This window comes from Pongo pygmaeus, chromosome 5 (genome assembly GCF_028885625.2).
Source record: "Pongo pygmaeus isolate AG05252 chromosome 5, NHGRI_mPonPyg2-v2.0_pri, whole genome shotgun sequence".
Taxonomy (NCBI): domain Eukaryota; kingdom Metazoa; phylum Chordata; class Mammalia; order Primates; family Hominidae; genus Pongo; species Pongo pygmaeus.
Genome location: NC_072378.2, coordinates 106,116,467 through 106,130,572, shown reverse-complemented (window position 1 = coordinate 106,130,572; position 14,106 = coordinate 106,116,467). Strand labels below are relative to the sequence as shown.

At 34.4% G+C, this 14,106-nt stretch overlaps 1 protein-coding gene across 3 annotated transcripts in view; it reads left to right on the top strand.

Annotated features, from left to right (window-relative positions):
* ATG5 (autophagy related 5) overlaps positions 1-8,988 on the top strand; it is a 139,424-nt gene extending 130,436 nt beyond the window's left edge. For 2 of the 3 annotated variants that reach the window (XM_054489950.2, XM_054489953.2), the window contains one exon: positions 8,226-8,988. In XM_054489950.2, the coding sequence (XP_054345925.1) occupies positions 8,226-8,362 (137 nt within the window). In that variant the 3' untranslated portion in view covers positions 8,363-8,988. The other variant, XM_054489951.2, reaches the window with a different exon arrangement.
* Positions 8,989-14,106: the final 5,118 nt, after the last annotated feature.

The window sequence follows — 14,106 nt, the reverse complement described above, 5'->3', positions numbered from 1 at the left end:
ATAAATGTATAATGCTCTAAATGTAAATCAATATTGTAACTGCTTATATAAATAAAATAAGTTATGGCAAGAGACATTGATTTCTACTTTCTTAGAATTTAACTTCTGGACGTGATTAGAAGTGCCTGAAGTGTCTCTAGTATGGAAGAAATAAGCTTATTTTACTAAGGCATCTTCATAGTCACTGCATTTCCTGCAGCCAGATTCACTGTGATCATATACATGTTAAAATATTTTAAACCTCTTTAAGGCAAAAGGTCCAAAACTAGACTGTAATAGATAGTTGCTGGTAGTTTTCACATTGGAGAAAACCATAAAGAGCAAATTGTACATATATTTGGTGTTTAATCTCTTCATAAGTGACCACAGAAAGAAAGTCCATTTGTAACTTCGTGGAGATACTGTAAGCCTGACATAAGGGATGGGGTCACTTGGCTGTAACGGGAGCCTCTCCTTTCAGTCTTAGCCTAGCACTCTCTGCTTGTATTCCTTATTGTGTACATATTTTATGGAAGAAATGATACAGTGTCATTCACAGTGGAAATTCCAAAAGTTCTTCAAATGTAGCCCTCATAAGCATGTTTAAATAATGTTAGGCTCAGTTTAAATTTACTAATTACAATATATTTTCTTAATTTATCATTATACTATTAAATTCTAAGATTAAATGAATCAAATTCTTTGCTTTGATTGCTTCCATCTCCCTCCATCTCTGCATGTTGTCTCAGCACATGGGCAGCATTGACTAATTCTGGTGATAGAGAATCTCCTAATTCCTAAGTCCATTACATATGTTTTTTCTAAAATCAAAGAAATAATGCTGATTATTTTCATTCTCCACTACTGGAAATGATGAGATTACTGGACCTGACAGAAGATGCTTCTGGTTTCTCCTTCTGAACTACTGTTATCTTAATCTCAAGAAGTTAAATGAATTAACCTGACTGTCCCCAAAATGAGAAACACATACTTGCACAACTATTTCATCTTTAGCACTAGAAAACAAAATTATCTTACCAAAATAATAGTACATGCAGACAATTAAAAACAAGTCATCTTTTCATCGAAACAGGTACTATGGGGCTTCATTCTGACCATATGTAAACAGTACAATTATTGTCTATATTTTAAATCAATTAAGTTGAGCTATTCTATAGTTCATACTTGACAAATATTAATGGACCCTGTTACACCCAACTAGAGTTACTGGGTCATTTTATGAAAGCAGATAAAATAATATTGTTTTCAAAGTTTATTTATGTATTTATTAATGAACAAGGTTGAATTTTTAACTTTTACCACATTTGTATCTTATTGTCAGGAAGCTTTTAATCAGTTTTAAAATGGCCTTACAATCACTTAATTTAATACACTTTGCTTTTTATAATTACAACTGATCATATGGGATTTTTTATGTTATTTAAATTTTAGTTTATGTCCTCCTTACTAAGAAATACAGAGATTTTTATAAGCAAAAGTCAATGAAAGAATTAATATGGACATGTTTTTAAATTGTTTAAAATGTTGAGTCAAAGCTCTGAAAATATTTTGGACAGAAATAATGAAGATATAAAATGTATACATGGAAAGAGATATTTGATATATCTGGTATTTGGTATATACTGGGATATTGCATGTTCATTAAGACCTGTACTGCTAAGTGAGTATGGATCCGGAAGAAGTTAATGTAAGTATTTTTAAATGGGTTTGTATTTTTCTGATAAACAGCACTCTCCTTCTGTTTGTGATCATAGGATAAAAGCCCTGTAAGCTTGTATATGTTCATTTTTACTGCTACATCATGTAGTGTGCTCTTAAGATTGAGATCTCATTCCCCAGGAAGCATTTCTGTCCAAGATTAATTGCCCTTTTAAAATCAGCGTTTGATGTATTTCTTTGGCTATATCCTGGCTTGGTTTAACCCTCTTTGACCTGACCTCGCTGACTATTACCTCCGTGGCTGAGACAAAATCCTTCAGCATGATGTATGCACTTCACATTTCAGCCTGTGGTTTTTCATGTCGATGGATTCAATTAGTTGGTGTTTTACTAATGAACATATCAGAGGTTAAAGAATTTGTCAGACAGAACAAAATTGTTCAGGCTAGTGGTAATCAGAAAGCTCGTCGCTCTATTTTTTAAAACTTTTCAGCAGTATTAAGTATTTTTCAGAAATTTTACCTTCAGTATTACACATTCCAAGATAGCAAATCAAGTCGTTTTCTGCTGAATTATAAAATATAAATATGAAGCCACAAAGCTGAACACAATGGTTATACCATTTGATCTTAGAATTTTACTCCATATTTATAAGTATGAGCTTTTAAAAAATTAATTAAACTGAAATTTTCTTGTTAAAAACATGTATGAATTTCCCTTAAAGATACATCATCCATTTCTTTAAGCCTTCTTTAAATATTAATAGTAAGAAGGAAACGCAAGCACCTCACTAGAATCTCAAGTCACCTGTTTTTAAAGACATTTATAGATCATATTCCTTGTTGAAATTGGCTTAGTTGAATAAGACCTAAAACCCAGATTGGGATGAGAAAGGTAATTAGTAGCCATTAGTAATAGAAATCTTTAGAACTCAAATTTATCACATAGTGCGAATTCTCAAATGATATACTTAAAATGTATAACATAAAGATTTTGAAAGGTTTTTTTTCACCTGAATGTTTTCATCTTTTTTAAAAAAATAACCTTACCTAAAGTCTATTAAATGATATATCTGTAGTACAGTAGGGCTCATTTGACTTATAGGTGGTGTGCTCCACCTGAATATATGTGTTGAGAGCACTATTAAATAAACATGAAGGTTTCTAATACTTAAGAATTTTTCTTAATTTAATTTGCATAATCATCAAGACTGGGTTTTTGTTGTCTTTTAAAAAATACATTTATCAAAATTATATGCCATACTGCATAAAAATGGAACTGAATAATTCAGGAGGTATTACCATGAGGCCAAATTCTTACAGCCCTTTGTATGCCAATCACATAATTGAATCCATGGTTTTTATATATCTTTTGATATATCTAGTACTAAAAAAATGAACTTATTCTTATAACGTGTGTAGGAAGAGAATTACAATCACTCTTTACTTTTTGTTACTAAATCATGACCTTTTTAAAACTGATCTTCTGTCCTCACATACTTTATCAGTAATATTTTTGACGCCATTATTTTTTATTAGCGAGTGAGCAGGAGAGAGGGGTGGAGAAGAGAGTCACTCGTGTTATTGAGGGTCGCTGCTTGAGTACTTTGCTTGGATATCCCATTTAATCCTTCATGTAACTGGAGATTAGAATTCTTTGTTCACACTGTAAGGTGAGGAAACAGAAGTTTAAGTGAATTGCTTGAGAATTCAAAACTAATAAATTATGATGGTTTACACTCTGAAAGAAATATTTTGCTGTTTAGACATAAAAGACCCAGATACTGGAAATGGGAGACGTGTTAGTGATCCTCTACTCTGGACCAGTTTGCAAACTGACTCACAGAGTTAAATGAGAAGCTATCATGGGTTATAAATCAGCAAACAGAACTTAGGAGATGGTCTCAATCCCACATTAGCAAAAGCTGCCATATCTTTACCTGTGTTATATATTGGGTTTCTACATAAAATTTTTGTAGAAAAATTCTACACTGGTATGATTATAAGATTCATTCTAGGGAACATTTTTAAAAAAGACTTTACCCCAGAAATTGATTCAGAAAGTCTGGAGAGGAGCTCAGCTCATATATATGTATATATTCTTTTAATTTCCCACATGATTCTAATGGTCAGCTAGATTTTCAAACCATACATCTATATAGGCATCTTCATTTTATATATAAAGAAACAGCTTCAAAATGACGTGAGACCTGCTCAGAGCCCTTTGTTGCCAGAATTGGAATTCAAGTTGCCTAACCCCCAATTTGTCTTTCATTAGTACCTTGCTAACTAGTGGTGCATAATTGGCCCTCTCTCCTTTATGTCTCATTTATATTGTATATTGATAACAGTCATTGTATCAATGTCTATATGTAAGCATCATTTTTTAATATATGCATAAGTTACCATTATTTTAACTTTGTGATTTCCATTAATGACTTGTGTAGTTAATGTGATTTTTATTTTTTCTTATTTTTTTCTATATGTAATTCTTACCATTCTAATCATATAACCGAAATCTACCTGAATATATTTTTCTTAAAATGTAACTTTTTTTTTTATGTTCACTTTTAAGTAGATGCTGGTTTTAAAAAGTGCTTTTTGGACATTATACAAAATGAGATGTACTCTTCAAAACTGTAAAGGTTAAGAAATGTAGAAAAGGCTAAAAAACGGTTGCAGATTAAAAGAGAGTAGAGAGACATGAAAATTAAATGCAATATGTGCATCCTTGACATGACCTGAATGTATCCCCCAGAATTCACATGTTAGAAGCTTAATCCCCAATGCAGCAGTGTTGGGAGGTGAGGCTTTTTGGGGGGTGTTTAAGTCATGAGGGCTCTGCCCTCATGAATGGGTTAATGCTGGTATGAAAAGGATTTGCAAGAGTGAGTTCACTGTCTGTCACACTTCCACGTTCTTCCATATGAGAACACAGCAAGAAGCTCATACCAGGTGCCAGCACTTTGATCTTGGATTTTCCAGCCTCCAGAACTGTGAGAAATAAATGTTTGTCCTTTATAAATTATCCAATTATAGCATCACAGACAGACTAAGACAGTCCTGGACTGAATCCTAGATTGAAGAAAAATACATTATTGGGATAGTTGATAAATTTGAATATGGACTACATGAATATTTTATTATTTTATATATCATGGTATATCAATATTTTTTATTGTGATAACTATACTGTAGTTATGTAAAAGAATATCTTATATTAGAAATGGTACACTGTAAGTTTGAAATCATAACAAAAATTACTCTCCAAAAAGTACCCTATATAAAGAAGTTCATATAGAACTAGTTCACTTGATTTGTCTCGCTTGTTTGCCTAACTTAAAGCTTCAAGCTAGCTTTTTTTAAAAACCTGAGTGGGAGAGGCATACAGTAACATTTTTCTCCTGAGTCATTTTCTTTGTAGTGACATTTCTCATTCTAAGTATTAAGGTCTAGATTCCCATTTTGAAACACAAAGACATGTTTACCAAAAATATTGTTTACTTTAGCAGTATCGAGTGTTTCCTTTGTACTGTAAGAAAAAGACATCTACTGATTTTTTTTTTTTTTTTTTTACTGTTTTATTTTATTATTAATTTTTTGTTTTTATACAGGGTCTCTCACTTGTTACCCATGCTGGAGTGCAGTGGTGCCATCACGGCTCACTGTAGCCTCGACCTCCTGGGCTCAGGCAATCCTCCCACCTCAGCCTCCCAAGTAGCTGGAACTACAGGCATGCACCACCACGCCCAGCTAAGCTAATCTTTGTTTGTTTGGTTGAGTTTTTTTATTTTTTGTAGAGATGGGGTCTGTTTCCCAAGCTGGTCTCAAACTCCTGGGCTCAAGCGATCCCCCCACCTTGACCTCCCAAAGTGCTGGGATTACAGACGTGAGCCACCACTCCTGGCCTGTTTTCTTTTATTGGTTTTGATATTGCTAAAATGTCCTTCATACTTTGTTGTTATTTATGGTACCATGAATTAAGGATAGCATATACATTTGGCTTATCTGGAAACATTTTTTACTTTGTTGTTTTAATAACCAAAGCAGTCTTTACAGGTAGAGTTATTCTACATGGTAGGGCTGGCTATCAGAAAGCATTCCAAAAACATTAATTTTGACAGTATAATTCTACCAGCAACAATATTATCCCAGCTATGAGAATATTTATTATCTAATTACTGTATATGTCAGGTACCGTGCTAGGCACTGGGGACAGAGTAACGAATAAGAGAGAAACTTCGGTTTGAAGTTTCAAGGGAACTGCTGTCCTATTCTAAGAATCCCTCTGTTTAAAATTGTGTTATTGAGGCAAGTCAGAAAATAAACAAAATACATAAATGCCGGTGAAATATTTGGACATATGTAGGCAGTGACAAAATAGTATATTTAAAACCTTAAACTGTTCTGTTGAGGGATATGACTGTCTTAGATTCTTTCCTTAGTTACTTAAATTTAGTTAGTGACACTTTTATGTTATAAATTAAAAGTGGCCCCAGCTTCTAAACCAGAGAATCAGTGCTACTTATTCAGGGTTTGGGTAAGGGGATTTATTAGGCTTGTTACACAGTGTTTGAATAGTGCTTTTGTCCTCCAGATTCTGTTGTACAACTCATAAACTCCAACAATCCTTTTGTAACATGGTTGGTCTTTTGCCTTTCAGATACACTGTGCATCATCAGTGGATTGTTTACCATATTGTATTTGCTCCCATGTTTAAATATTGCTTTAGATATAGTACTTTGGATACTGAGTTGTGACTTGTTTCTTCTGCTGTTTCATGGTATACAAAGGTGACTGGCTTAAGGAAAAACTTTAGAGATAAGGAACTTTTACTCTTACACCACTATTCTTTCATTTTTTGTCTCAGTGCTAAGTAGGAGGAAGATTCTGAGAATATTAAAATATTTCAAAGAAATATAAGAATATGAAGAGAATTATACCGGAAATGTTTTCAAATATTCTAAGAAAGATTTAATACAGTAAAGCTTTAGCAAACTAGAACTTACAAGCAATGAATCATTCCAGATAGCTGAGGGTTTCTCCATTTGAATACCAATGTTTAAAAAATCTTCCCAAAGTACTGCTACTATGCTTTCTATAGTATTCTGTATATAGCTTAGTATTTCATTATGAAAACAAATCATTGTATTAACACTATGGTCACAACTGTGTCAAAAATTATGTATAGATACAACAAAGAAAAAATAAAGCATTTTTTTAGGCTGGTAGTATTATAAAGTGATACCTTTTTTCAAAATTGTTTCAAGCTATGGCACAGTGATTTGGGAGTTTGGAATGTTTTATTTGGTTATCTTTGGAATTGTTAGTATGCTAAGTTTTTATTTTTCACATTCTTTTATCAGCTCTGTAGTATTTTGTGTCCTCTGTTGACTGTCACCTCCTGGGACTGTGCTGTGCCTCTAACAGGAAGTCTAAATATTTCTTTAAAAGGGTCTCTTGTTTCAGGTGCCAGCCAAGTCATTATCACCATACATCATCAGCTCATTTTGCCCAGACCTTAGAGCACTTACAGATTCAAAAGTCATTTTGAACAGAGCAGAAAGGAAAACGTAGGGTATTTCTCCTTTATAGAGTTCCTTGATTCCCTGTTTCCTTGTTGTCTTCTGTCACCAGGAAGCTGAGGGGTTTAGACATCGTATTTTGAAGAGAAGGTAAAGGAGACAAACCCAGAATTGTGCTAAAGGAATAACACAAAGTTTCTTGATGGTTCTATTTTTTTTTTCTTTTTCATTAGAGGAGTTTGGCTTTGCTTTGTTTTTCTATGACAAAAATCTTTATATTTACCTTAAAAGTTGTCAGTACAACACACCAAAATCATGAAAAACACAAAATCTTAAGTTTAATTTGGAATACAATTGAATTTAAAAGAAAGGTGTAAATTTCAGCCCCCTTTTAATTAGCAAGTGGATGTTAACAAAAATCAGTCAGGCTTTGTAACTCTAAAACAGGAATCCCTGAGTCAGATTCGTAATCCCTTCTCATTAAAATTTTAACTGTTATTCAAATAGTATCTCTAAGACATTTTGATACATACTTGAATGCTTTACTGAAAACAACTAAAGCTCACCTGTGTCTTATTAAACATCTCAAATACTGATCTGATTCTTGATTTCTAGTCACATTTCTATTTTACATTTTCAAAATATGTATGGACCTACTTCGTGTACTTGTCATTTTTAATAACCATATAGTACAGTTTTTAATGTATAACTAAAATAAATTTTGGTCATTGGTACAATGGGCTGTTTTTGCCACTACAGTTTCATTAACGTCAATCTTAAGTAAGCACAGTAATTAAGAAAGAAGTAATACTTTCACATACAGCAACAGAATTTTTATCAGAATATATTGTAACCCTCAGGTTTCTGTTTTGGGTGATACATACTGCAACATTTGAACTTTCTCCATGTCCACATTTCCTGTTCAGGGGACAAAACAGGTTTAAAATCCATTTAATGCACTAAGGATTCTCAAAAGGCACCAGATTATTTTTTCTTTAACTGTTTTGACTTTTATTGTTGTTGGATTTCTTTCTTGGAATAGATGGGGAAAAAAAGAATCAAGTGATGATTCATGGAATTGAGCCAATGTTGGAAACACCTCTGCAGTGGCTGAGTGAACATCTGAGCTACCCGGATAATTTTCTTCATATTAGTATCATCCCGCAGCCAACAGATTGAAGGATCAACTATTTGCCTGAACGGAATCACCCTTAAATGGGATTTATCAGAGCATGTCACCCTTTTGCTTCAATCAGGTTTGGTGGAGGCAACCTGACCAGAAACACTTCGCTGCTGCAAGCCAAACAGGAAAAAGATTCCATGTCAGATAAGGCAACTGGGCTGGTCTTACTTTGCATCACCTCTGCTTTCCTCCACTGCCATCATTAAACCTCAGCTGTGACATGAAAGACTTACCGGACCACTGCAAGTCTTCTGTAAAATATAATGAAGCTGAAATCTTTGGCCTAAGAAGAAAATGGAAATATGTGCCACTCGATTTGTATTTCTGATTAACAAATAAACAGGGGTATTTCCTAAGGTGACCATGGTTGAACTTTAGCTCCTGAAAGTGGAAACATTGGTTTAATTTTCAAGAGAATTAAGAAAGTAAAAGAGAAATTCTGTTATCAATAACTTGCAAGTAATTTTTTGTAAAAGATTGAATTACAGTAAACCCATCTTTCCTTAATGAAAATTTCCTATGTTTACAGTCTGTCTATTGGTATGCAATCTTGTAACTTTGATAATGAACAGTGAGAGATTTTTAAATAAAGCCTCTAAATTTGTTTTGTCATTTAATAACATACAGTTTTGTCACTTTTCAAGTACTTTCTGACTCATATACAGTAGATCACTTTTTACTCTGTGTTACCATTTTGACTGGTCGTCATTGGCTGGGGTGGATATAGGGCATAGGATTACTTGTCTCAGGAGCTGTCATGGAATTTCTTGCTGCCAATTAAAAAACCTGTGTTCATTACACACTACACGTATAAATATTGTAACTGTTCATCTTTGTTGTTTTATCACTGTAAGCCTGTCAAATCATAGTATCCTAAGCATCTGTAAATGCTAAGTTTGCATTTTTGGAAAAACCCACTCCTTCCAAGCTAGTGTTTTTCTTTGGCTCCAGGTCTAATTTTTCACTGTGGTCCCTGGCAGCCAGTCTTTTGAAGTTTAAAGATTACCTGTCTCCTGACTGCAGTACCTTTTCTTTAATTTCTACCAAAAATATCCAGAGGTTACTGGAGTTCTTATTCAATATAAGGAAAGTTTGCTGCACTTTATTACCAAGCCTCTGGGATTTTACCAGTCAAACATATTTGTGCATTACATTTCATTTCTTGTGAGCTAGCTGGCTGTCCATATTGAATGTTGACCCATTTGAGTATGCTAAAAGACTTATAGTATCAGACACGATCATGGTTTTAGATCCCATAATAAAAATGAATGTTTTTCTTATAAAAAATTATACGAATGCTGAAGCGAGATTCTACTATTGTTCATTGCTTCCTTTTCTTTTTTGTGATTTTCACCAATTAATAGCACATTTCTTCACAAAAGTAGATAAAGTTGGTCAAAGACCAGATATTCTGGAGTGGAAATTGTAAAGCTTAATCAAAAAGAATAGCCAGTACAGCATACAATCTCAGAAACTTAGAAGCAAGTAGAAAATAATTGGTTGATGTAAACGAAAGTGCCATTTTAGTAAAGGCAGGAAAAAAAATAGCAATATTTGAGTTATGTAAGGATAAAAAATCCACTGACTTGTATTTTTGCACAAGAGGCTGGTCTGAATATGATTGTTCACATTAAGAGTGTTTATTCGTCGGTTCGGTTTGGGGATTTTCCCCCTTGATGTTTTGACAGATTGAAGTGAGCTTCAGTGAGCAAAAGGATCAGAATGCAGGGAACACTAAGCTGTGATGAAGAAAGTGTGGTAAGAATGGAAAGCCAGAGTAGTTTTATACAGACAAAACCAGTGTCAGGCCTTTGCAGTAGGCTTGAGTGAACTTCTGATCTAGATTTGAAAGTAAATTTTATCAAGACATTGCCCATTTTTACTTCCTCATTCATTATTGTACCAGCATCATAACTTTATTACTCTAATCCCAGGTAAGTCAAGCCTACAATGCCCTAGAGGAAGAGTAAAACCAGAAATTCATGCTGGCTTAAATAATCTATTTTTGTTTCTTCTCATTTGAATATTTAAATTTTATGGTTTATTAAAAAATTAAATAAATGTTGTGTCCGTCTTTATTTAAAATAAGTTACCTGTTGATAAAATCATTAAAATTTCCTTAGTCACAAACTGTCATAAAAGTTTCTTGGAGAAATAGAAAGGATGGAGGGATATAGAAGAGAATATAAAAGAAAATTGGAGAAGACCCCCGATATGCTTGTTTGACTAATAGTAAATAGTGACCTCCTAGGAAAATAGAAATACATTTTTAAATATTGGCATTGTTAACTAGGAACGAGTAAATTCAGATTAAGTCATTGTCCTTTATAATGTTGATTTTCATTCGGATGACCTAAATTCTGACCATGGAATTCAACTCTAATTGCCATTTTAGTAAAGGCAGGAAAAAATAGCAATATTTGAGTTATGTAAGGATAAAAAATCCACTGACTTGTGTTATTAAGAGTGTTTATTCTTCGGTTTGGTTTGGGGAGTTGAACTGATAAGCACCAAGATTTTCTTACAAATTTAGGGACCTGAAGTAACTTGTTTATAATTTAAGTTGACTTGTCAGTCTTTATAGGATGATGAGGTATAAACCGTATTCCAATCTGAGTGTGAGGTGAATTCGTTTAGTGTACTAGTCTTGTTACATTTAACACTGGAAACAAGCTAGGAGTTGATCATTTTCTGAGAAAACAATATATAAGCTTTGACATTGTATGACAGTAGTTTTTAATGGTTATCTTTCTACAGTATTTTTTAATAGACTATTTGAGGTAACCTTTTCTTCAGTTTTAAGAAATTTGGTTTATTTGGGTCATGCCAGAGAATGACAGTGTCACTTTTATTTATCATACCATTGATATTTAGGTCTGAGGTAAGCTGGGTTTCCTGTTACATGTGCCAGCATGGTTGAAATACAAATGTAAAACCTTGGGGTATGATAGGAAAATCAAGTGTGACCATATTTAGGAATATTTGGACCTATTCATTGTCGATCAATGGATGGAGTCCATCAAAATACCTACTTGCCTGAGTTCTGTCATCCTCTTGTTTCCTAAATATATTTATCTCCTGGTCTGAAAATACTAAAAATTACAGTGATGGTAGAGAGGAAAGAAGAGAGGCATGCCTCTTTTCAGATCATTTGAGATTCAGCGAAAACTTGGACATTATAAAAATTTATTTACTCTGTAACTTTATTTGACCAAAGCATCTTTCACATAATCATGAATTATAAATTTGATTCTTCATGCTTACGAGCAGATATAGTACTACTGTAAAATCTAGTAGGCACAATATAGTAACCATGGAGTGAAAGACTCAATTTTTAGGTCCTTTAGGTAGCTTATTAAGTACTTAGGTTTTTAAGTGCAAAATCATTTTTATTAACTGTGTTACTGTATTAGAATGATATACAGTGAGATAAAGACAAATTTGAAGATTGAGGGATGTCAGTGCGCTTTGACGTATAAGTGACTCCTATGAAAGTGATTAGTTTGGCTTTCCCTTTGTAGCTTTCTCACCTCCACATCTCAAGGATAAATAAAGTACAAGCAGGTGTTTTCCATTTTTTTCCCCAGTTCTCAGTGGAGTATATAGCACACAGTTGGTGTTTAGCAAGTGTGTAAAAAAGGATTACTTAATAACTTTATAATGAGTGTTATATTTTTCTGGTAAGAATACCAGCTATAAAAATAGAACCTTGTCATTTAGAAATCAGTATACAAAGTGCACTTGGTTCGGCCTGGCATTAGTGATGAAGACTTGCTTACTCAAATCGACTACTTTCAGTAGGAACCACTGTGGACCAGATCCTTGCGTCAGTCCACATTCATTTTAGTTGCAGTGTAGACCGCAGCACATATCTTGTGTTTCAACATCACTCTAATTTAAGCAGCCCCTAAAGCTGGAGCTATTCTCACCAAGCATCTGGAGGTATTTGTTAATTCTGACCTTTTCATAAATGAGTGATTTGTGTCTTGCTTTTGCTTAGAACTTTACTTCTGAAAATAAGAGCTATTTAATTCAACATTTCCCAAACTTTCTTGACCATAGAATTTTTTTTCTTTCCTAGTATCACAGCATCCTATTGAACTCTAGCATGGGAAATACTAGCATTAAATCATTAGCTCCTAATGACCTAGAGTTTATAGCATAAATCTTACTTTTCCCTTTCTGACAACTCTTTAGCTATTTGAAAGAAGCTCTCAAGCGTCTGACTCATCTCCAAACAAAATAGCTCTAGTCTGTTCATTCCTTCCTCCAAATATCTCCCATTTTGTCAGTGTCACTCTTGAAATTCATCTGCCAAGTATATACTGTGTACTGAGTAATACATGCCAAGTCATATGCTGTCCGCAGGGGATGGAGTAGTTCAGGTTTTCATAATGCCAATATTGGATGCGTAGTCTGGCTGCTCCGTAGTGCCATAATCTGACAGATCACATCCAGGGTGAGATTTAGTGAAAGGGCTGGGAATTAACTATAAGTTCTGTTTATGAAACATCCATCCAAATATAAAAACTCAGGCAAATTGTCAGTGGATTGGAGAAAACCTCAATTCATAGGTATGAGAGTAAGTAGGAATTCAAGGGGAATATTTGCTCTCAGGGAGTCGCCATAAAACTAGCCAAGAGAGCTGTGGAGCTGAAATATGGTACTCTGTTATCAGTCACCAGATCCCCAGATAGAATGTGGCTGAGGTCAAGCAGAGAGGGACTGGCCTAACAGATGGGTGGTTTTCTGTGGTACTGGCACATATAGCAGGTATTTCTGATCTCTAGCTGTACTTGTTTGGGACTTGATGACTTGTCTTTTTGTGTTGCCTAGTGCATATTTTCCAAGTAAGGTATGCTGTAGAAAGCTCACATCTGTAAGGTGGGTTTTGATACTCTTGTTACTCAAAACTGTTAGTTTTTAGCTTTCTTTTACAAAGACAGTCATTAATTGACCTAGAAACTATCTGACCCCAATGACTTTGTAAAAGCCAAGAGAAATTTGTCATCTCCTGACTACCAGTCTTTTTCTGCATATGCCATCTCAACCATGTCTTCCTGAAGAGTTTGGTCATGCTCACTACCTGTATTTCCATGGCTCCTTTTGTCATTGTTTTGAAATTCATTATAATGTAATATGAAATGTCAACTTACCCTGATGTTTGTTGTACTGTATTGATGCTGATATTCAGTGAAGTATGACAGAGCAAGTTATTGATGACATCTGAAGGTATCACCAGGTCTTGGAGCCAAGTTTAAAAAGTGAGGGAGCAAATTAGGTAAAAACTAAGTAATTTTTGTTTCTTATTTATTTTTTTTGAGACAGAGTCTCACACTGTTGCCCAGGCTGGAGTGCAGTTGCACAATCTTGCCTCACTGCAATCTCTACCTCCCTGGTTCAAGCGATTCTCCTGCCTCAGCCTCCCTAGTAGCTGGGATTACAGGCACCCCCTACCACATCCAGCTAATTTTTTATTTTTTTGGATTTTTAGTAGAGGCAGGGTTTCACCATGTTGGCCAGGCTGGTCTCGAACTCCTGACCTTGTAATCTGCCTGCCTTGGCCTCCCAAAGTGCTGGGATTACAGGCATGAGCCACGGCACCCGGCCAAAACTAAGTAATTTGTGGACTGGATAGTGCATGCGATATTGGAGCAAAAAAATAGAAATGCCAGATGGGTTGCGATTGTCAGTAATCCAACTCAGATATATGGTGGACATCTTTCATTCTGGGCAGAAC